Source organism: Polypterus senegalus, chromosome 12 (assembly GCF_016835505.1).
Source record: "Polypterus senegalus isolate Bchr_013 chromosome 12, ASM1683550v1, whole genome shotgun sequence".
NCBI classification, from domain to species: domain Eukaryota; kingdom Metazoa; phylum Chordata; class Cladistia; order Polypteriformes; family Polypteridae; genus Polypterus; species Polypterus senegalus.
Window position 1 is genome coordinate 148,950,582 of NC_053165.1, and position 22,827 is coordinate 148,973,408.

General features: G+C 40.5%; 1 protein-coding gene across 3 annotated transcripts in view; it reads left to right on the forward strand.

Moving 5' to 3' along the window:
• LOC120539927 (WD repeat-containing protein 72-like) overlaps window positions 1-22,827 on the forward strand; it is a 169,266-nt gene that overhangs the window by 36,882 nt on the left and 109,557 nt on the right. For all 3 annotated transcript variants that reach the window (XM_039770282.1, XM_039770283.1, XM_039770284.1), the window contains exons 6-13: window positions 845-921; window positions 1,167-1,286; window positions 12,079-12,224; window positions 12,669-12,762; window positions 14,607-14,748; window positions 18,613-18,846; window positions 20,102-20,322; window positions 22,075-22,270. In XM_039770282.1, coding sequence (XP_039626216.1) covers window positions 845-921; window positions 1,167-1,286; window positions 12,079-12,224; window positions 12,669-12,762; window positions 14,607-14,748; window positions 18,613-18,846; window positions 20,102-20,322; window positions 22,075-22,270 — 1,230 coding nt within the window. The remainder of the gene's footprint in view (window positions 1-844; window positions 922-1,166; window positions 1,287-12,078; window positions 12,225-12,668; window positions 12,763-14,606; window positions 14,749-18,612; window positions 18,847-20,101; window positions 20,323-22,074; window positions 22,271-22,827) is intronic.

The window sequence follows — 22,827 nt, forward strand, 5'->3', positions numbered from 1 at the left end:
GCCACCTATCGTCCCAGGGCTGGCTGCACTACTTACTTTAGGTGAACCTGGAAGTTGACCCTCTGGTATGCATGCATGACAGTAGATAGATGTGAAAGGTGCTATATAATAGATAGATAGATCGATAAATAGTCAGTTCACCATAGGCAATATGAGCCTCAATTGTATAGCATGCTACACATATGTGATTTTAAAAATAAATAGACAGGGTGCTCTGTTCTCCCCGTGCTCTCATGTGTTTTGTCCCTTATTCCAAATCCATGCAGTTCAGGTAGATTAGTGAGGCTACATTGCCCTCTGATGCATGTGTGTGTTCGTCCTGCGATGGACTGACTCCTGGTCTATTGCTTATCCCTGCCTTTCAGCCAATGCTTGCTGGGATAGGCTCAAGCTTCCCTGTGGCAGCGCTCTACATAAGCGGGCTTGGACAATGGATGGATGGACAAATGAATGGGTATTTTCATCCGTCAGTGGACATTTTTAACTGGTTCAAGAAACACTAATCAGAGCAGCTGTTGACTCGAATTATAACTCAAAGCTCATGCTGTTGTCATCCTGCCAGTTTACCGATAACTTAGTCATCGATTTACTTAGTTACTGTGAATGGTATGTGTGCCATCGAGAGTTGGCTACTGTTTTGAATTAAAAGCTTTGCCCACCTTCTACCCCCCCTGAGATTCAGTTTAATGAATTTTATTAAGCAGGATTGAGATGATATGCTATTTTTAGCAATTATTTTTAATACTCAATTAATAGTTATGAATTAGTTGTCTTCATTAGATGTTCATATATCTGTTTTGTATATATACTATATCAATATATACATATATTTTTTTTATGGCAGAGGATTCTTTGATTGGAATTTCCACCAGTGGTGTTTTGAAAGTCTGGGAGCTGTCTTCCTCCATCTACAGTGTCTATGTGAGTATTTTCCCAATCAAATGTCCCCGATGTAATGATATCTTTTTAGCTGATTAGGCCGTTATCACTTTCCACCATATTGCCAGCACTACTGCATGTACTGCCTGTGAAGCTGGGTGCCCACACACACCCTGCAGTATTTTTCTGACACTTGGCACATGTCATCATTTTCACCAACACTGTTCTGGTTAATCTGCAGAGAACATGCTGGTCAATTTTCTTTCTTTTTTTTTTTACTTTTTTAGGAAAAGGGCACTGCCCATGAAACAGAATCCCGGGATCTCCAGTGCTTGCAATGCCAATCCATTCGCTTTTGCACTTACACAGAGCGGCTGCTGTTGATTGTCTGCTCAGACTTTTGGAAGGTACGTTACCTGTGAAAAACAAACAAAATGTTTTGAGTAAAGATGGGAAGAAAGACACAGGTTAATGCTTGGTAACTTGAACCAAACTTGGTACTTACGTATGCCAGAAGAGTCATTAGCAACACTAATAAGCCTTATGTTGTATAGCAGTTTCAATGATCAACACTTGCCAAAGTTCTTCAGTATGTCTTTCCTGAGATAAAAAGTTTAAAGAAATACTCCACTCAAAAATGATATTTTGTAGTATGTCACTTGCCCCGTGATAAATCACAAACACCTTTTAAATCTGCGTGCTTGAGTGCGCCTTGAACACCAATGTGAAACATACATATATGCAAATCAACCTCATACATATGCAACCATGTTGCTGCAGAACTTCATTGGCTAGTAGGACGGCCTCTTCCTATTGTCACGTTGAGGCCCCGCCTCCTGCCATTCAAGAGTATTAGGCTGAGCTGCACAGCTGAGAGTTCAAGATCATGTGCAGCATTATAGCGCCTCTCCCCTGCCCTCTGGTGGGGTCCAAGAAAGGTGTAAGGCACCATCGTCTGAGCAGGTAGCTGCCATTACCTGGGATATGCAGTGACGTGATTGCTGTTACAATGAATAATTCAGGCCATATGAACAAGCCATGTAAACACCGTCACGTCTGCCAAAGCTACTTTGCCTCAGAATAAATGAATCACCGACTGACCCAGGTGACTGACACACGATGTTTGCCAGCCACATCTTGTGCATTAAGGGAATGTAACTACTTACAGTTAACAAAAGCAGTTTCATTCTCACTTCTTGCAATACGAGCGCAGTAAATTGTTCCAATTACTTTAGGAGAACCGGACATTACGACCAATTGTCTTTTTATGTTGGGGGGAAAAAAAAAGGTTTTTGTTTATGTTTAATTACGTGCGTCCTGTCATTCATTAGCACCTGAGGATCGCCTTCCAGGCTTGGACAAGGTATGCAATAACCTGCTAGGCCAAGAGGGAGGCGCCAAAGCTAATGTTCTGTCTTTCTCTTCCTAAGCTCAGAGAAACCACCCATGAAGGGCAACTCAGCCACGCCCCTCACTCAAGTAAGCCACGCCCCTTCAGAGCAGGAATAGATCTGTATAAATTTGAGGGCTCCCAGAGAATGGCGACTCGGTTAATGGAATTTCAACCCTCATGCACAAGCAGACCCGCTCAAGAGAGCTGATTATCTAGAAAAGCCATTAAGGCTAAAGAGGTGATAATAAAGAGTCCAAGACATCATAAAAATTTGGGGCAGCCACCCGTATATTAGGAAGTGACGTCATCAAAAGGGCCGGAATCAGAAGTGATGACGTCTGGACCGGAAGTGATGTCAGCAAAGGGCCCAGTACCAGAAGTGATGTCAGCAACGGGGCTGGTGCCAGAAGTGATGTCAGTAAAGGGGCCGGCACCAGAACCTTGCAGGATTTCCCGGGAAAGGTCTGTAGGGAACAGAGAAACACAGTCAGCGCCCCCTGGTTGGATGTTTTATTACAATTACTCGGGGCCTTTAGCTGCCTCCTACTCACACATGTGTGACATCCTGTTTTCAGTTGTACCACCACAAATTCATTTGCAGTAAATGGGGTGGCCTAGTTGGCACCCCAAATTTTTTTCGGTTCTACTGGTTCACCTTTATCATCTCCATCCTTCACAACTCACACCATAGGAAAACTGAAAGGTGCACCTAACCAGTCAGTTAATGGCATGATGGAGTGAAGCTTCTCTGAGGTATTCATGACTGGTCGAGCAATTCTGGCAGCCAATATAAAACAACAAATACCCAAAAATGTTCTTCAGTTCAAATACGCAGCAAATAAAATACAGTCTGTGCATAATCTGAATCGTCTTTCAGGTGTAATGTCTATGCCACATCAACGCCGATTAAAATAACGGCTGAGTGATATGAATTATTACGCATGTGAGTTGTCGTTTAGCTGGTTCTGCTGCACTTCCACTGCTTCATCAAGGGTGTCGCCATTTCCCAGTTTCTCCAAAATGTTGGGCCAGAGCTGTAAATATGTTCAAGCTTTTACGTCAAGTTTTCTTTTATAAATCCTGATGTTCACAAGGAAAGTTGCATATGTCTGGGTCAGGGTTGCCATAAATATGCACAAGCTTTTGCATAAAATGTATTTTTATAAATCTTAATGTTTGCATGGGAAGTTGCGTACAGGTGGGTCAGTGGTGCTGTAAATATATGCATGTTTTCACATTAAGATATCTTTTATAAATCCCAATGATCGCGTGGGAATCTACATACACATGGGTCAGAGTTGCCATAAAAATACGTAAGCTTTCATGTCAAGTTTTGGTTTATAAATCTTGACATTTGCACGGGAAACTGTGTACGGTATGGTCAGAGATGCCGTATACTGTATATACGCAAGCTTTCACATCAAGTTTTCTTTTACAAATCCCGAAGTTTCCATGGGAAGTTGCTTACGCATGGGTCAGAGATGCCGTGAAAATACGCAAGCTGTCTCGTCAAGTTTTTCTTCTATGAATCTAGACGATTGCATGAGAAGTTGTGTACGGGTGGGTCAGAGGTGTCGTAAATATATGCAAGCTTCCTCGTCAAGTTTCTTTTATAAATTCCGATGTCTAGGTGGGAAATTGCATACGAGTGGGTCAAAGTTGCTGTAAATATACGGAAGCGTTCGAGTCAAGTATTCTTTTAGAAATCCCGACGCTTATGTGTGAAGTCGTGTATGGGAGGGTCAGACATGCTGTAAATACAGTATATGCAAGATTTCACATTAGGTTTTCTTTTATAAATCCCAATGTTTCTGTGGAAGTTGCGTATGCGTGGTTTAGAGATGCTGTAAAAATACGCAAGCTTTCGTGTCACGTTGTCTTTTGTAATTCCTGACGTTTGTTTGGGAGGTTGAGTTCACGTGTGTAAGAGTGGATGTAAATATACGTAAGCTTTCACATCATGTTTTGTTTTATAAATCCTGACGTTCGCATGGGAAGTTGTGTATGCCTGGGTCAGAGTTGCCATAAATATAGGCAAGCTTTCGCATAAAGTTTTCTTCTATAAATCTTAATGTTTGCATAGGAAGCTGTGTATGGGTGGGTCAGAGGTGCTGTAAATATATGCAACTTTTCACATCAAGATTTCTTTTATAAATCCCAATGTTCGCGTGTGGAATCTGCATACACGTGGGTCAGAGTTGGCATAAAAATACGCAAGCTTTCGAGTCAAGTTTTCTTTTATCAATCTTGACATTTGCACGGGAATTTGTGCACGTGTAGGTCAGATTTGCCGTATATACGTAAGCTTTCGTGTCAAGTTTTCTTTTATAAATCCCAATGTTTCCATGGAAGTTGCGTATGCATGGGTCAGAGATGCTGTAAAAATACGCAAGCTTTCACATCACGTTTTCTTTTATAAATCTTGACGTTTGCACGGAAAATTGTGCACGTGCAGGTCAGAGTTGCCATAAAAATACGCAAGCTTTCATGTCAAGTTTTCTTTTATAAATCCAGAGGTTTCCGTGGGAAGTTGCTTATGCATAGGTCAGAGATGCAATAAAAATACGCACGCTTTTGTGTCTTTTTCTTTATAAATCTTAATGTTTGCACAGGAAATTGCACGTGCGGGTCAGAGCTACTGTATATATACGTAAGAGTTCGTGTCTTTTATAAATCCTGATATTTGTGTATGAAGTTGTGTACGGGAGGGTCAAAGAAGGCATATATATACGTAAGGTTTCACATCAATTTTTCTTTTACAAATCCCAATGTTTCCGTGGGAAGTTGCGTACGCATGGGTCAGAGATGCTGTAAAAATACGAAAGCTGTCATGTCAAGTTTTTCTTCTATGAATCTTGATGCATGCATGGGAAATTGTGTATGCGTGGGTCAGAGTTGCCATAAAAATACGCAAGCTTTCATGTCAAGTTTTCTTTTATAAATCCAGAGGCTTCCGTGGGAAGTTGCTTATGCATAGGTCAGAGATGCAGTAAAAATACGCATGTTTTCGTGTCAAGTTTTCTTTTATAAATCCTGAAACTTCCATGGGAAGTTGCGTATGCAAGGATCAGAGTTGCCCTAAAAATATGCAAGCTTTTGTGTCTTTTTCTTTTATAAATCTTAATGTTTGCACAGGAAATTACACACATGCAGGTCAGAGCTACTGTATATATACGTAAGAGTTTGTGTCTTTTATAAATCCTGATATTTGTGTATGAAGTTGTGTACGGGAGGGTCAAAGATGGCATATATATACGTAAGGTTTCACATCAATTTTTCTTTTACAAATCCCAATGTTTCCGTGGGAAGTTGCGTACGCATGGGTCAGAGATGCTGTAAAAATACGCAAGCTTTCACATCACGTTTTCTTTTATAAATCCCGAAGTTTCCATGGGAAGTTGCATATGCAAGGATCAGAGTTGCCCTAAAAATACGCAAACTGTCATGTCAAGTTTTTCTTCTATGAATCTTGATGCATGCATGGGAAATTGTGCATGCGTGGGTCAGAGTTGCCATAAAAATACACAAGCTTTCGCATAAAGTTTTCTTCTATAAATCTTAATGTTTGCATAGGAAGCTGTGTATGGGTGGGTCAGAGGTGCTGTAAATATATGCAACTTTTCACATCAAGATTTCTTTTATAAATCCCAATGTTCGCGTGTGGAATCTGCATACACGTGGGTCAGAGTTGGCATAAAAATACGCAAGCTTTCGAGTCAAGTTTTCTTTTATCAATCTTGACATTTGCACGGGAATTTGTGCACGTGTAGGTCAGATTTGCCGTATATACGTAAGCTTTCGTGTCAAGTTTTCTTTTATAAATCCCAATGTTTCCATGGAAGTTGCGTATGCATGGGTCAGAGATGCTGTAAAAATACGCAAGCTTTCACATCACGTTTTCTTTTATAAATCCCGAAGTTTCCATGGAAAATTGTGCACGTGCAGGTCAGAGTTGCCATAAAAATACGCAAGCTTTCATGTCAAGTTTTCTTTTATAAATCCAGAGGTTTCCGTGGGAAGTTGCTTATGCATAGGTCAGAGATGCAATAAAAATACGCACGCTTTTGTGTCTTTTTCTTTATAAATCTTAATGTTTGCACAGGAAATTGCACACGTGCGGGTCAGAGCTACTGTATATATACGTAAGAGTTCGTGTCTTTTATAAATCCTGATATTTGTGTATGAAGTTGTGTACGGGAGGGTCAAAGAAGGCATATATATACGTAAGGTTTCACATCAATTTTTCTTTTACAAATCCCAATGTTTCCGTGGGAAGTTGCGTACGCATGGGTCAGAGATGCTGTAAAAATACGAAAGCTGTCATGTCAAGTTTTTCTTCTATGAATCTTGATGCATGCATGGGAAATTGTGTATGCGTGGGTCAGAGTTGCCATAAAAATACGCAAGCTTTCATGTCAAGTTTTCTTTTATAAATCCAGAGGCTTCCGTGGGAAGTTGCTTATGCATAGGTCAGAGATGCAGTAAAAATACGCATGTTTTCGTGTCAAGTTTTCTTTTATAAATCCTGAAACTTCCATGGGAAGTTGCGTATGCAAGGATCAGAGTTGCCCTAAAAATATGCAAGCTTTTGTGTCTTTTTCTTTTATAAATCTTAATGTTTGCACAGGAAATTACACACATGCAGGTCAGAGCTACTGTATATATACGTAAGAGTTTGTGTCTTTTATAAATCCTGATATTTGTGTATGAAGTTGTGTACGGGAGGGTCAAAGATGGCATATATATACGTAAGGTTTCACATCAATTTTTCTTTTACAAATCCCAATGTTTCCGTGGGAAGTTGCGTACGCATGGGTCAGAGATGCTGTAAAAATACGCAAGCTTTCACATCACGTTTTCTTTTATAAATCCCGAAGTTTCCATGGGAAGTTGCATATGCAAGGATCAGAGTTGCCCTAAAAATACGCAAACTGTCATGTCAAGTTTTTCTTCTATGAATCTTGATGCATGCATGGGAAATTGTGCATGCGTGGGTCAGAGTTGCCATAAAAATACACAAGCTTTCATGTCAAGTTTTCTTTTATAAATCCCGAGGTTTCTGTGGGAAGTTGCTTATGCATGGGTCAGAGATACCAATAAAAATATGCAAGCTTTCGTATCAAGTTTTCTTTTATAAATCCCAGAGTTCGTGTGGAAAGTGGCGTACACAAGGGTCAGAGTTGCCGTAAAAATACGCAAGCTTTCGTGTCAAGTTTTCATTTGGAAATCCAGATGTCGAGGTGGGAAGTTGCGTACACAATGGTTAGAGTTGCTGTAAATTTACGCAAGCTTCCACGTCAAGTTTTCTTTTGTGTGGGAAGTTGTGATGCACATTTCGGGCCTCTTTTTGTACTCAATAAGGGTTCCAATGTTAATTTCATGTATTAAAAGCTGAACCCATCAATGTTAAACAAATGGATTGCCTCAGCGTGAACGTTAATACCAAAATTCTAATATGGGAGTAAAATATAAAGCTGAGCTATCGAGCGTTCTGACATCTACAATCTGATCTTAAGCATAAATCAGGCTAATGTCCTGCAGAAATTAGAAGGTGGAAAGCAATTAACTTCTTCTTCCTCATCTTTTTTTTTTTTTTATTTTTTTAAGTTGCACAAAGTCTCACAGACCTGGAATATAAGTTTGAGCGCTGGCGCCAAATATCTTGGCAGCTTTTCCACTCCTGATGAAAATTTTTAAAAAATCAATCGCGCGCAGCTCATTTGGTGCCCAGTAATGAGTAACAGGTTTGAACAATGGCTTTCAATTTGCATGTCTGCTTGAACTGTGCATGGGAAATGGTTTCCTTGAAAGCAAACAGAGACGGAATAAACTTACGGGACCGTCTTTTATTGTCTAAATGTACCGCGCGTTGTAGGAATAATCTGACACTTTTTAAAAAGAATTATAGGTGGCAGCTATTAAACATGAATAATTTAAGGAATATAATGTAGTGGAATCTCTGCAGGAAACAATTACAGAAAAAAGCACTAATTGTGTCTCGTATAAAATGTGAGATGATGCATTACTTGAAGATATTATCTGTGATAAAACGGTCTACATCAGCAGCATATATCCTGAGCCGTTCATATTTCTGATTAGACAATTGCAAACACTAATAACCAACATCCATTTCACACGTGAGAGAATTAGAAGTGGTGCTGGCAAAATTAAAGCCATATATTAACTTCTAAAGTAAGCAAGAACACTTTGTCGAAATGTAATGCAAAAACACTAAATACAAATCTTTAAATCATGTCCAATGCATCTTTTCTGTTAAGCTGTGCATTAAAATATGAGCCTTGGGGAAAAAAAAATAAAAAGTGCCATTTACTTAATCAATAGCCATCCACGTGAGATTACTCCTTTTTCTTTTTTAGTTCAACATTTGCTTATTTATTAAAAGTACGAGCAGCTTTGAAATTCTACCTGATTCCTTTTTAAAATCTGGCTGCAAAATTTCTCTGCCTCGAGGTCGGGCGCAGGAATGACAGGTTGAACCAAAGGGGTAAAGGTGGCACACCAACCGGGCCGTCCCATCCTGGTCAAGTTTGGTAAAGTAAATAACCACAATAATAAAGCAATAAGCTCAAGGACGTCCAAAATAAAGGGGTCTTTCCTTGGAGTTCCATCTGGCAGGTCCCTCTTAGTGGGAAAGGACGCCTCCTTCTTATAGTGCACAAACGAGAAGGGGCGTGGCTAAGTGCCCTCACTGGGTGGGGCTAAGTGCTGCAGGGAGAGAAAGAGAAGAAAATGTCAGCCACAGCGCCCTCTCTGGCCCCGGTGGGTTATCACATACCTCGATCGATCCTGTGAGAGGATCCTCTGACCTGCATGTGTGACAGCCCCTTGATGATGCCCTATAAGAAGATTAGGCCACTAATTTATTTCAAAATGTTAACACTATTCACAGGAGACATCAGCGCTTATTACTTTTTTAGAATGTTAGAACAATTTGACAAGAACGGGCCATCCAGCTCAATGCTGGATGTTGCTGCTGCTCTCCATGCTACCCTGTCCCATCTGGAGCACCAGGGGAGCTACGCACGTCTCCTCTTTATGGATTTTAGCTCTGCTTTTAATACCATCTTCCCTCACAGATTGGTGTGCAAGCTGCTAGCCCTGGGACTCCCGTATTCTACCTGTATATGAATTACAGACTTCCTGACAGACCGCACACAAAGGGTTAGGGTGGGCCCTCACATCTCCTCGGCCATCAGCATCAGCACCGGCTCTCCACAGGGTTGTGTGCTGAGCCCCTTGCTCTTCATGCTGCACACACATGACTCCATCCCTGTCCAGCACAGCAACACCATCGTCAAATCTGCAGACAACACCACTGTGGTGGGTCTCATCTCTGGGGAGGATGAATCCGCCTACAGGGATGAAGTGGAGCGGCTGACAGCGTGGTGCACTGAGAACAACCTTCTCCTGAACACAAGTAAGACCAAGGAGCTCGGTGTGGACTTCAGGAAAAAGAAAACGGACATCAAACCACATCTACATCGGAGGGGACTGTGTGGACAGGGTGTCAGACATCATGGAAGACCTGTCCTGGGGTGTGAACACAGCTGAGCTGGCGACTCCTCGCACCCCGCTCATGACATCAGGCAAAAGATAGAGGAGCATCAAAACAAAGACTAATACAGTAGAGTGAATAGCAGTTTCTACCCTGTTGCAATTAGGGCACTGAATTGCCACCTAACCACCTCCAATGCAGCAGTGAAATAGATGACATCTTGTGCAGTTAAAGTCTTCATGTTGAATGTTTGTATTCTACCTTATTTCTTCTTATCCTTTTTTAATTACTAGGGGTCTTCGCCCCCTGCTCGCTTTGCTCACCAATCCCCATGTTTGGTTTTCCGTACACACACACTTTTAAGATTTTTTTTTTCTTTGAGTCTTTGAATTCCAGTTTTCATTTTCTCTAACCTGCTCTGCATCTGTTTGGCGCCCTTGTTTTTTAACCTCTTTATGACGTTTTACTTTGTTTTCTACTCTTTGTCTTTCATTTCTGAACTCGCTTTGTCCTGCTTTTTTTTTTTTCAATGACACCTGGTCCGTGGTGATTATTTTCCCTTTTTCAAGTAAAAATTTCTGTTTGTTTGCGCTACTGCGATCTTTACTTTCTTTCTTTTTATACTTTCTAATTTTCCTACTTTCATATTCTTTATCTTTTCTCCACATGTGTATCGCGCCACTGTTTTTTTTTTTTTTGAGCCTTTTGAATTCCACTGCTTTCAAAATCTCTAGCCTGCTCTGCATGCGTATAGCGCCAACGTTTGTGAACGTGTTTATGAAGTTCTACTTTGTCTTTTAATTCTGAGCCCGATTGGACCTGCTTTTCTTTTTCAACTCCACTTGTTCCGGGCTGATAATTACTTTCCTTATTTTCTGAATTTGCACCTCGATTATTCTTTTTCTTTTTTGCACTTTTTTCTCTCCAACACTTTTGAGTCTCTTTTCTCCGCGCTGCTTTCTTCTTCACTTAGTCGTCGACCTTTCATTTATAACGTACTGTCCTTATACGCTTTATATGCGGCGAGAGCCCTGGATCTGCATGTGCTCAAAGCCTCCTTTACACAACTGAGTGTTTTGCTGCCTCTGAGCTTATTTGATATTGATTGTAAGTACGCTGTGTCTTGCAAGAATCTCATGTTCCACGTCATCGCGAGATGGCCCTGGTCAATCTCTTGGCACAAAGTCTCATGTTTAAGGTCCATGCGAGACGCTCTGTGGCCAATCTCTATCATCTCGTTTTTTCTTTTAAATGTCTTCTGTTATCTTATCATGAAGATCACGTCTCAACGCCCTAGTGTTTCTCTTCAGGATTTTTTTTTTATAATAGAGAGACATTTACAGTATTTATATTTTGACACCACAGGGACCGCACCTAACTTCTTTGTATTTGTTACAATGACAATAAAGATATTCTGGGTATATTCTGGATGCGCTCGTCCATCCTGTTCACCTAAAATTTCCAAAATAACATAACTGGTAGGCATTGTGGCAGTTGTTCAAATCCCACTATCTATCTATCTATCTATCTATCTATCTATCTATCTATCTATCTATCTATCTATTATATAGTGCCTTTCATATCTATCTATCTATCTATCTATCTATCTATCTATCTATCTGTTATATAGTGCCTTTCATATCTATCTATCTATCTTATAGAGCCTTTCATATCTATCTATCTATCTATCTATCTATCTATATATTTATGATATAGCACCTTTCACTTCTATCTATCTATCTATCTATCTATCATATAGCACCTTTCATACTATCTCTATCTATCTATCTATCTAATATCTATCTATCTATCTATCTATCTATCTATCTATCTATCTATCATATAGCACCTTTCTATCTATCTATCTATCTATCTATCTATCTATCTATCTATCTATCTATCTATCTATCTATCTGTTATATAGTGCCTTTCATATCTATCTATCTATTATTATTATATAGTGCCTTTCATGTCTATCTATCTATCTATCTGTCTATCTATCTATCTATCTATTATATAGTGCCTTTCACTTCTACTTTATCTATCTATCTTCTCCTGTAATATGTATATATTATGATTGAGTTAAATTAATTTTTAACATTTTATCTTTAATAATCTGAGAATAATCCAGTGCAGGTTGTCTAATATAGAAGTCACAGTTAATGCACAAATGTCAGCTCTTTTATATGAATTTAACAAGTGTGCCCAAACAGAATCCACCCTCGAGGTGTCCCCTCGACACACCGCAGACGTGTTCTTCATTCTTCAGCCCGGCCTTTCTTTCTTTTAGGTGTTTGATTATTGCGATTTCTCCTTGGTCTGTGATGTGCCGAGTGAACCTGGCCGTCGCTTTGCCGGTGGGGAGCCGCTTCCTGCTAACAGACTCATCGTGTGGACGGAGGATGGACACAGCTACATCTACCAGCTGTCTGACAGGTGGGCTCAGATGGGGTAAAGCCTTCTGAAACGCAGGTACAAGATGAACTTTGCGAGGTTTATTAAAGGAAATCACACCATGTCACATACGATCAAAAGGGCGAACAAAACCACTTTGGTGCTGAAAGATTTGCCTTGAGCTCGGGAGCAGCGAGCTTTTGTGTTGAACAGCAGGAGATGAAGAAATAAGATCACCCATGCAGAACTTGGCAGCTGGGACTGTTACTTTTAAATAAGCTGCCATTTGAAACTGCATCCTACCCAATCCATGTCATTAGCATGCAGATTCAAAGCCCCCTCAAAGCCGCTCTCCTCGGACAAAATCCTTTTACATGCCAGCCAGGGATTTGCATCAATGCTGAAATGTTTAGAGGCGTTCATTCAAAGGCACAACTTTATTAGAGTCAGTTTAAAGTCGAAACAATCACTGTTCTGTCTCCTCAGGGGTCTTCACAGAGGTGTTTCCAGCTCTCTACAAAGAACTTCTGCTAACGAGATGTTTTCACCTGATATGCTGTGCTTTACATCCAACAATAAGGTAAAATGCCCCCGCACTTGACCATACTTTCTATATTTACACAATCAGCACACTTCTTTCTTGTTTTCTTTACTTTGTGGATCCAGACCATGATCAAGCAGTAGCACAGAATACCAGGATGTTCGTTTGTCCCCGGGTGCATTTTTGGATGCACTTGCACTCACCGACACCTGCCAGTTTAGAGTCACCAGTCACCCCAATACCCTGATTTGAGAAAAAATCCTAGAGAAAAAAAAAATAACCAGGAGAACCTGCACAAAAAAGACCCAGCGACCATTCAAGCCCTGTGACACCCAATCACTGCATGAATGACACTCCACATAATGCTGCCCAGGCTCGGGGGCTGAAGCCGACCCCAGCGGCATTAGGCTCAGGGCAGTAAACAGCACTCCACACCTGCACATCTCCGGGGATTCTGTTTTACAAAGAGAGTCTCAGCGTTGTACACCTTAGAAACAATGGAGGCAAAGCTGCAGTCTGTAAGAGAAGGCGCTCGACTCCATTACAAGGCAGCTACAGCGTAAAATGAGAAGAAAATAATAACAAGCCTTTATAATTGTCTCGACTCCTTTTAGGTCTTTTTAAGCCCACAGGCGACCAGGGCCTGCAATGAGGCAGGTAGGTAGGCACCCACCAGGGACAGAGTGCCAATCCGCTCAAAGACACACACCAGCAACTCTAGCTAGCTATTACATGGCATACTTATTATATAGCGCCTTTCATATCTATTTATTACCTGGTGCTTGTCATTTCTATTACATAGTGATTTCATAAGTAACCATAACCATTTTCTAACCCGCCAAATCCGAATACAGGGTCACGGGGGTCTGCTGGAGCCAATCCCAGCCAACACAGGGCACAAGGCAGGAACCAATCCTGGGCAGGGTGCCAACCCACCGCAGGACACACACAAACACACCCACGGGCCAATTTAGAATCGCCAATCCACCTAACCTGCATGTCTTTGGATTGTGGGAGGAAACCGGAGCGCCCGGAAGAAACCCACGCAGACACGGGGAGAACATGCAAACTCCACGCAGGGAGGACCCAGGAAGTGAACCCGGGTCTCCTAACTGCGAGGCAGCAGCGCTATCCACTGCGCCACCGAGCCGCCCGATTTCATAAGTATCTGTTTGTTAAATAATCTTTTATATAATGCCTTTTGTATCTATCTATTCATTACATGATGCTTTTTATTTCCATTATATAGTGCCTTTAATGCCTAGCTATCCATTACATATCTCTTATATAGTACGCTTCATATCAGTATATTACATAGCACTTTTTGTATCTATTATATGATGGCTTTCATACATACCTATTACATAGAATTTTTCATATCTGTTATATTGTGCCTTTCATATTTATCTATTGATTACATGGCACTTTTCATATCTATTTTATAGTAACTTTAATCTATCAAGCTATACATCTCGATGTCCCAGACGTATCTGCTAGATTTATTAATTCATTTATGTTCTGTATCTATATTCATATCTCTGTCAATCTCTCTCTCCATATATTTATATAAATATTTAGCAAGTTGCCATCAATAAGTTAAGTTTTAAAAATGTAATAAAAAATTAAAATTCTGCCTTAAACTACAGAAACAGATAACTAACTCCTTTCTCCTAATATTTAGCTGTAATCAGTTTTTGGTTTTAATAATTTCTTTAGAATTTAATGAACATTAACAACTGGAACTTGTCTCAGCTCCTTTTCGGCTGCAAACAAGATAACAAATAATATAGGAGTAACTGCTACAAGTTCCTGCTACTTGCCGCATTGTCTCAATACACCATTTTGTCCTTCATTTTGTGAATAACTTTATTCATTCATTTTAGGTCCATCAAGGTGTAATGGGCTTTCTAAGTGAAAGAAAGGAACCCTTCTATAAGATTTTATTCTTTGGTGATGAATCCGGAACAATCACCCTGTGGCATATCCCTGATGTGCCTGTGTCAAAGCCGGATGGCTCTCCAGAAGGTATGCATTGTACATGAACTACACAGGGGTAAAGGCAAACTGTGCTAAAGACACAGAGAGAAGGGAGAGGAGTCTGGGATGGAAGTCTGACAAGAAACCTATTGGAGAATTACATCTCCATCTACTTACTATATAATGCCTTTCACATCTATCTATATCTATCTATCTATCTATCTATCTATCTATCTATCTATCTATCTATCTATCTAATAATGTAAAAATACTCAATGAGAAAGCTCCCTGGTAATTCAGATTTGAGCCCCTCTATGTGATACGTGACAACACACGTGAGAATATCTGAAGGTGGGACTGCGATTGGACTCATTAACATCAAGACAGAGCGGACGTGGGCTCAATTAAATTCACTTCAACCTTAAGTAAGAACATAAGAACTTCAGACATTTAAACAAATTAAATCAAGCTCGCTTCTTTCGCATATAGCTAAGTTGTCCTAATATCTCATCCCAAGACTTCTAAAAGGCTTGTCAAGGTTTCTGCTTCAACTCCATGTCTCGGTAGTTAATTCCGGAATCCTATAACTCTTTACATAAACACACTCCCTGTTAACTTCTACAGATGTCCTCAAGTACGTGATTTACCATTTACTTTATCGATATCCAGATTTTGAAGACCTTGATTAGGTCTTCTCCGTTTGAGGCTAAGCACAGTCAAGCACACATTAGTCTGGATTTCTAGACAAAATTCACAGCTAGAGTTGAATGTTTATAAGTAGACGATGATCTGCTTTGAAATTACATTTGTGTCATGCTCAATGGCCTACCATTCTTCGAAAGGAAAGCTCCTCCCAGGCATCCTGACAGGGCCGTCCATTGGGACTACAACTCCCATAATGCCCTGTGGGTGCACAAGTGAAATTCTATGCGTAACGGTCATAACTGAATCCTACTTGCGTAAATATATACGTCCATAGCTTGCAGCTCGGTCGCCGTGTGAGGCGCCGTTGCGTTCCCCATCCCCATGCCTTCCATGTAATTGGCTGCCTGCCCATATAAGGCCGTCCATCGCTCCGGTCTCTTCATTCCCTTCCTTGCTTCGCCACGGTATTCATGTCTCCTTGCTGATAACTGCAGCCTTTTTATTTAATCCATGACTTCTCCGCTGTTTTATTGTTCGTTTATTACGACTATAGATATTGTGTAGGTATTAGGTACTTAGTTTACTGTTCAGGTACCCATTTCCTTTACCGTTCCAACCGTACCCCAGTTAATAGACACACTGTCGCTAAATACTCGCAGGCAGATCCACAAGTTAATACCGGGAATGCCTGTTAAACATCTTAGATTCAGCGATTTGGGTAGTGAACACTTCGATGAATGAAACCTGTTATCTTTACAACGGTTGACAAACACGGAATATAACTTGAACACAACACATCCTCCAAATACGAACCTGATTGAAAGTAATAATGATAATCACATCCTTGATGACAGCAACACTCATAACAGTGACAAAACAATTACATTGACAATCATGTTACGTTATTTTTAAAATGGTTCCTTTTCTTTTTCATAACTTCTTTAACACACTACTTCTCCGCTGCGAAGCGTGGGTATTTTGCTAGTCTATTATATAATGCCTTTCACCCAGGGTGGCACACCAGTCCATCACAGAGCACACTCGCCTTCATGCCCAGCCTCCCTCATCAGTCTCAAGTCTCCACTCAGCCTAAGTCACACATTTTATAGGTAGAGTATGTTATGAAGCCATTGTGTCCAGATAAACCACCACAGAACACAAGGAACACATGCAGCCTTCAGGCAGACAGGGTACTGAATCCAGGGTTTTGGGGAAAAATGTAATCTAAAAATCAGAACATAATCCTATTCAGGGCCATAGGAAGACAGAACTGATGTTGACGGCATCACTGGTGCTAAATAGAAGCCAAATCTGGATGGGACACATGAGTCCGTTGTATTGTCTACAAAACAGAGGGAGCATAATAAGAGGAAAATGTTCAAAAAGAGGATATAACATGGCTGGCTGTTGAATTGGATTTTAACCTTACATGAAGGACCGCAATGAATGTGTAATTCTAGTGTAACTGTTAGTGGTTATAGAGATCTTACTACGTAGAGCAAGTGACGGCATCCCTAAACAGACAATTATAAATAGGATAATATCGACAAAACGAGTACTTGTGTTTTTTGATTCTCATAGAGCAAATATCAATGTGTGGTTACCGTGTTGATGCACAGTATGTGAACATCTTGTGAATAAGATGAAGTGTTTCAGCAGTATTGTGCACAATGGAAAAAGGGTGTCAATGCTTTTTTTTCTTTAAAAATAACATAATACAGTATTACTTAGTGTAATGATGTAGTCACCACTTAACCATCAGGGAGTCTCATTTTCCTTGATCCCCATTTATAGCTTAATCTGGATTACTCCCATCCATCCATCCATCTATCCATCTATCCATGCACCCACTTTCTTAACCCACAGATCACAAACCCAGATGTTGACATTATAAAAGCAAAGGAGAATTCCACCCTGGAGGTGGCGCAAGTCACACACTGTGACAATTAAGTAACCCCCACCATGGGTAGGGGTTTAGTCCTCAGCACAGACTCCCTCGGTTACCCTACAAAAGTATGACACAATTATTTTAAACACTACAGAGGCTCCTTTATACCAACAGCAATGCGCCTGCACAATGTCTCATTGTGACTGTAATTTATTTTTAATTTGCTTGCTTTTTTTGTAATTCTGGAGTGTGTTCAGTCCGTAGTGTGTGTGTATGTATGTATTTATCTATTTATACATTTATTAATTTATTTAAAGAGCTTCTGTAAAATGCCAAATTTCCAGTCAGTCAGTCATTTTCCAACCCGCTATATCCTAACACAGGGTCTTGGGGGTCTGCTGGAGCCAGTCCCAGCCAACACAGGGCACAAGGCAGGAATAAACCCTGGGCAGGGTGCCAGCCCACTGCCAAATTTCCATCAGGGTACAAATAAACTTTGATCTATCTATCTATCTATCTATCTATCTATCTATCTATCTATCTATCTATCTATCTATCTATCTATCTATCTATCTATCTATCTATCTATCTAATAATGTAAAAATACTCAATGAGAAAGCTCCCTGGTAATTCAGATTTGAGCCCCTCTATGTGATACGTGACAACACACGTGAGAATATCTGAAGGTGGGACTGCGATTGGACTCATTAACATCAAGACAGAGCGGACGTGGGCTCAATTAAATTCACTTCAACCTTAAGTAAGAACATAAGAACTTCAGACATTTAAACAAATGAAATCAAGCTCGCTTCTTTCGCATATAGCTAAGTTGTCCTAATATCTCATCCCAAGACTTCTAAAAGGCTTGTCAAGGTTTCTGCTTCAACTCCATGTCTCGGTAGTTAATTCCGGAATCCTATAACTCTTTACATAAACACACTCCCTGTTAACTTCTACAGATGTCCTCAAGTACGTGATTTACCATTTACTTTATCGATATCCAGATTTTGAAGACCTTGATTAGGTCTTCTCCGTTTGAGGCTAAGCACAGTCAAGCACACATTAGTCTGGATTTCTAGACAAAATTCACAGCTAGAGTTGAATGTTTATAAGTAGACGATGATCTGCTTTGAAATTACATTTGTGTCATGCTCAATGGCCTACCATTCTTCGAAAGGAAAGCTCCTCCCAGGCATCCTGACAGGGCCGTCCATTGGGACTACAACTCCCATAATGCCCTGTGGGTGCACAAGTGGGAGCTCCGCCCATTGTAAAGGAAGAACACTTGTCTCTGGGAGGCCTTCTCCCATTTTCCTTCGATTATGATGGCCTCCTGAACGAAAGAGCTTCACTAATTTATCATGTTTTGCACTTTACAGAGACGAGCATTGCTTCATCTTGTAGTCTCGATGTTTCATTTAAAAAGTTTCAAGTTGCAAGCATCTGTGGTCACGTTAGTATCCCAGCAGAAGGAAAGAAGACGCCCGCCATCACCGCCAGCCTTTATCTTCCCAATCACCATCTGCTGGTGTGCGGATTCGAAGATGGAAAAATAATGAGAACACATGTGTTACAAGCTGCTAGAGTCACCCTGCTTGAAGACCAGCAGAAAGGTAACTCACGTGGGGTCTGTCTGACGTATTTAAGCATTGGGTTTAGCTTTACACGAGCCAAACGGAAACGAGTCGCAGAACTGAAGGACAAAAGTCAGAACTATTATATAACATTAATGATGCAGTTACCTCATTAAGCCTGTAGAGGGGGATCAAGGGTCTCAATGGGTAACCTGGAAAGAACCGGAAAAAAAAATATTGGGAGTGGTCTCACCTCGACATTCTAGTATTCTCAGATATAGGGATGGATATTTGAGGAATAAACTGCAAGACAATAATTATATTTTTATGTTATGTACATTAAAGAACCATCAACAACAAATCATATCTCTCTATATATAAAATCCACTGTCTGTCTGTCTGATTTTCACGAGAGAACTACTTAACAGATTTAGATCGGGTTTTTTTCTTTAATTTGCTTGAACATTCCGGATGATTTTGCGACTTCTCTCATCACGCCAAATATCATAGTTTGGCTGCAGTACCGATTTACTTGCACGAATCTAAGAGAGAGAGAGGCTGCAGGCCGAGGGGAGGCGGGCGGGGCCTCAAGAGCAGGGAGGTGGGTGGGGCCATCCTCACTCCTGTGCCAGCCTCCATTCGAGTCGCTCTACCTCTCATCACATGTTGGAGCCTCCGTTTAGCTAGCAATACCTGTTACTTCAGCAGACATTATCATCTACAGATTGTTAAGGAGTAACATTTGACGTTTTTGAGAGACAGAAATCAGAGCTACGTGTGTTTTAGAGGGTATCTGCTCATTGGCAGAGATATCACAGCCATGTGCTCTTCTCCCCAAGCGGGGAATGCTCTCCTGTCAGAGCTGAACACGATCAGATACAGTGGCAACATTTGACATTGGAGCGTACCGACCTTCCGCTTGGCCAGAGACACCGTGCCAACTTTTTAAATGGTTGGCAAAGAGATCACTGCTACATTCTCACCCCAGATAGCAAAACCAAAAATATTGTATATTAAGAGGCCCTCAGATACGAAACCTATCAATATAAATTCTTCTCAATACAAATTATTACATTTTTTTTAGTTGATTTTTAAACTTTGTCCTGTTTCACAAATATGAGCCGTGGGGGACAGGTAGTTAATAATATATTGAACAATTATTATTAAAGTAAAGATAGATAGATCTAATAGTGTTTTTTGTAATGTTAAGATAGTACCTGGAAAAATAATTGCTAATACTGTTTGTCACAAGTATCAGTAATCACTGAATCACATTTGCTCTTTTATCCTTCAGACAGACTCCCTCAAAAGACATTTCAGGGCCATGCTGGAAGTGTCACTTGCCTTCTGTACCCGCATAGTTACTCTGACAGTTTTGAATCAAGCTGGCTGATATCAGGAGGACAGGATTCATGTGTAATCCAGTGGGATGTGCTCACCAGTACAGTCCTGCACCGATTCACCCTGCAGGCTGGGCCTTTGCTGACCCTGAGTGTGCCTCCTGCAGAATGCAGTGTAAGTGAGTAAAGAGAAGAGCTGTGGGACATATTGATATTGGGTTCAACTTGATGGGAAGGTTTAGTCCAAATAGTAAATGATCTATCTATCTATCTATCTATCTATCTATCTATCTATCTATCTATCTATCTATCTATCTATCTATCGCGCCTTTCACTTCTATCTATCTGTTATATAGTGCCTTTCACTTCTGTCTATCTATCTATCTATCTATCTATCTATCTATCTATCTATCTATCTATCTATCTATCTATCTATCTATCTATCTATCTATCTATCTATCTATCGCGCCTTTCACTTCTATCTATCTGTTATATAGTGCCTTTCACTTCTGTCTATCTATCTATCTATAGCACCTTTCACATCTATCTATCTGTTATATAGTGCCTTTCACTTCTATCTATCTATCTATCTATCTATCTATCTATCTATCTATCTATCTATCGCGCCTTTCACTTCTATCTATCTGTTATATAGTGCCTTTCACTTCTATCTATCTATTTTTAGTGCCTCTCACTTCTATCTATCTATCTATCTATCTATCTATCTACCTACCTACCTACCTATCTTGCTTCATCTGATCCTACATGACTGGACCCCTGGTGCCCACTTGTGAACAGGCACAGTTCAGTTCTGCAGACCAGCTTCATACCAGCTATGTAGGTATGCCCTATGGGGATAGTAAACTGGTTTTTTTCCAGCTTTCTGACTCTTTAATATCATAAATAAATACAAAATATTTATCAACATATATGCTACATATCACTTATTTTACACTTCGCCACATCATTCACTTAAATAAGTAGTTTGGAAAGAGCTGAATCAGAACAGTTTGTGGCCCCATGATTTTGATTCATCTTTGGTCTATTATTGTAATTCAATTCCTTGTTTCTCAGCCTTTGGACAGAACACCAGCCCAAAGCTAATATGGACCTTGGTCTATACACGATATTCTCTATATAATAAACATACCAGATAATAAAACGTTAAGGTCTATGAGTTCAGTCCCTCCGAGCAATCTTATGGGTCAGTTCAGCTTCGTTAGTGCGATCAAAAGAGGAAGTGTGAGCGTGAGACGCACAAGGAGAAGTGAAGACGTACAAAGTAAGCTGAAAGCATCACTTTCAAAGACGACAATTAAAATACTGGACAGGAGGTGAGAAAGGCGCATCGAAAAGAAGGACAGAGTCTGAAAACGTTCTTGAAAGACGGAGCACCAGTGATGGTACTGAAGGTGCCCATAGAACAAGAGATAGCAAATATTTCAATATTTTGACATTATTCTTTTACCTGCCTTCAACAGTTCTGTGGCTAGTATTTATATAAAAATACATAAATGTGTGCATATAATGAAGTGTATATTTACTGTAAGTGTATGTGTGTCTTTTGGCAGACAGGATGATGTGATGTTAAAATGAAAGCAAATTAAAAAAAAAAAAAAATTACAAAATAGTTCTAAGTCAGAGTTCTTTATTTCCCCAACCATGAAAGAATTATTTGAAATTTGGCTCCAATTTCCACAGTTGCCAGCTGGTCTTATTGTCTATAGATTTTTCCTTTGGACATATAAGATCATCTACTGTTAAAGGTAAGCCTCCTGTTTGAATGTTTTCCAGTTGATTCTCACTTATAGTGCCCCGCACTTTCCACATTAGAGCCGCACGTCTACTTGTTAAAGAAACAGCGTTAACAGGTACAGGTCGAGAAGAAGAAATGTGACTATTGTTGTTTGATTTTTTTTTTTTGTAGCCCAAAGTACATAAGAGCATTTGCTGCTTAGCCAGTGATCAGTCGATAGCCCTGTTAAATCTCCCAGAACAGACGTGCATCATGCATGCCAGGAAGCATCTCTTTCCTGTGAAGACAATTAAATGGCGCCCTGTTGAAGACTTCCTTGTGGTTGAATGTGAAGATGGCTCAGTATATGTCTGGGAGGCTGAGACGGGTAAGTGCATTCTTCAATTTGCTAAGACGTGCGAGTCGATCTTTTGGAATTTTTTTTTTCCTCTTCCTTTTCCTTCTTTGTCCTGTGATTTAGTGTGGAGTACAGGATGCTGATAACTGACAGCGGCTGACACTGGGGAATTAAGTGCTTTGCCATCAGGGTAGGTGTGGGTGAACTCTTTATTGAGCTGCTAAAATGATATGCAAATCCATCCCCATAATCCTTTTTACACAAAGAGTAAAGCGTCGCTTGGCCTTGTAATGTGCAGGTCCACTAAAGACTTAAGTCCGCGCTATCGAGCCTCAGACACACTCCAAGGCCTTCTCTCCAAACACAATGCACTGCAGAGCCTCTGATTGTGCCCTAAATGCCAGTCGCAAATGTCGTAGCCGTTCCTCCAGTTTATTTTTTAAATCAACATGGTCCACTGCAGGGGGGGGCAAGGAGATGGAGTCAATCTCAGCAGAATCGGGTGCGAGGCAGGAAACACTAACGGGGTGGAATGCCAGGGCATCAGAAGGCACATCACACTTCCACACTCATTCATTCAGAGCCGA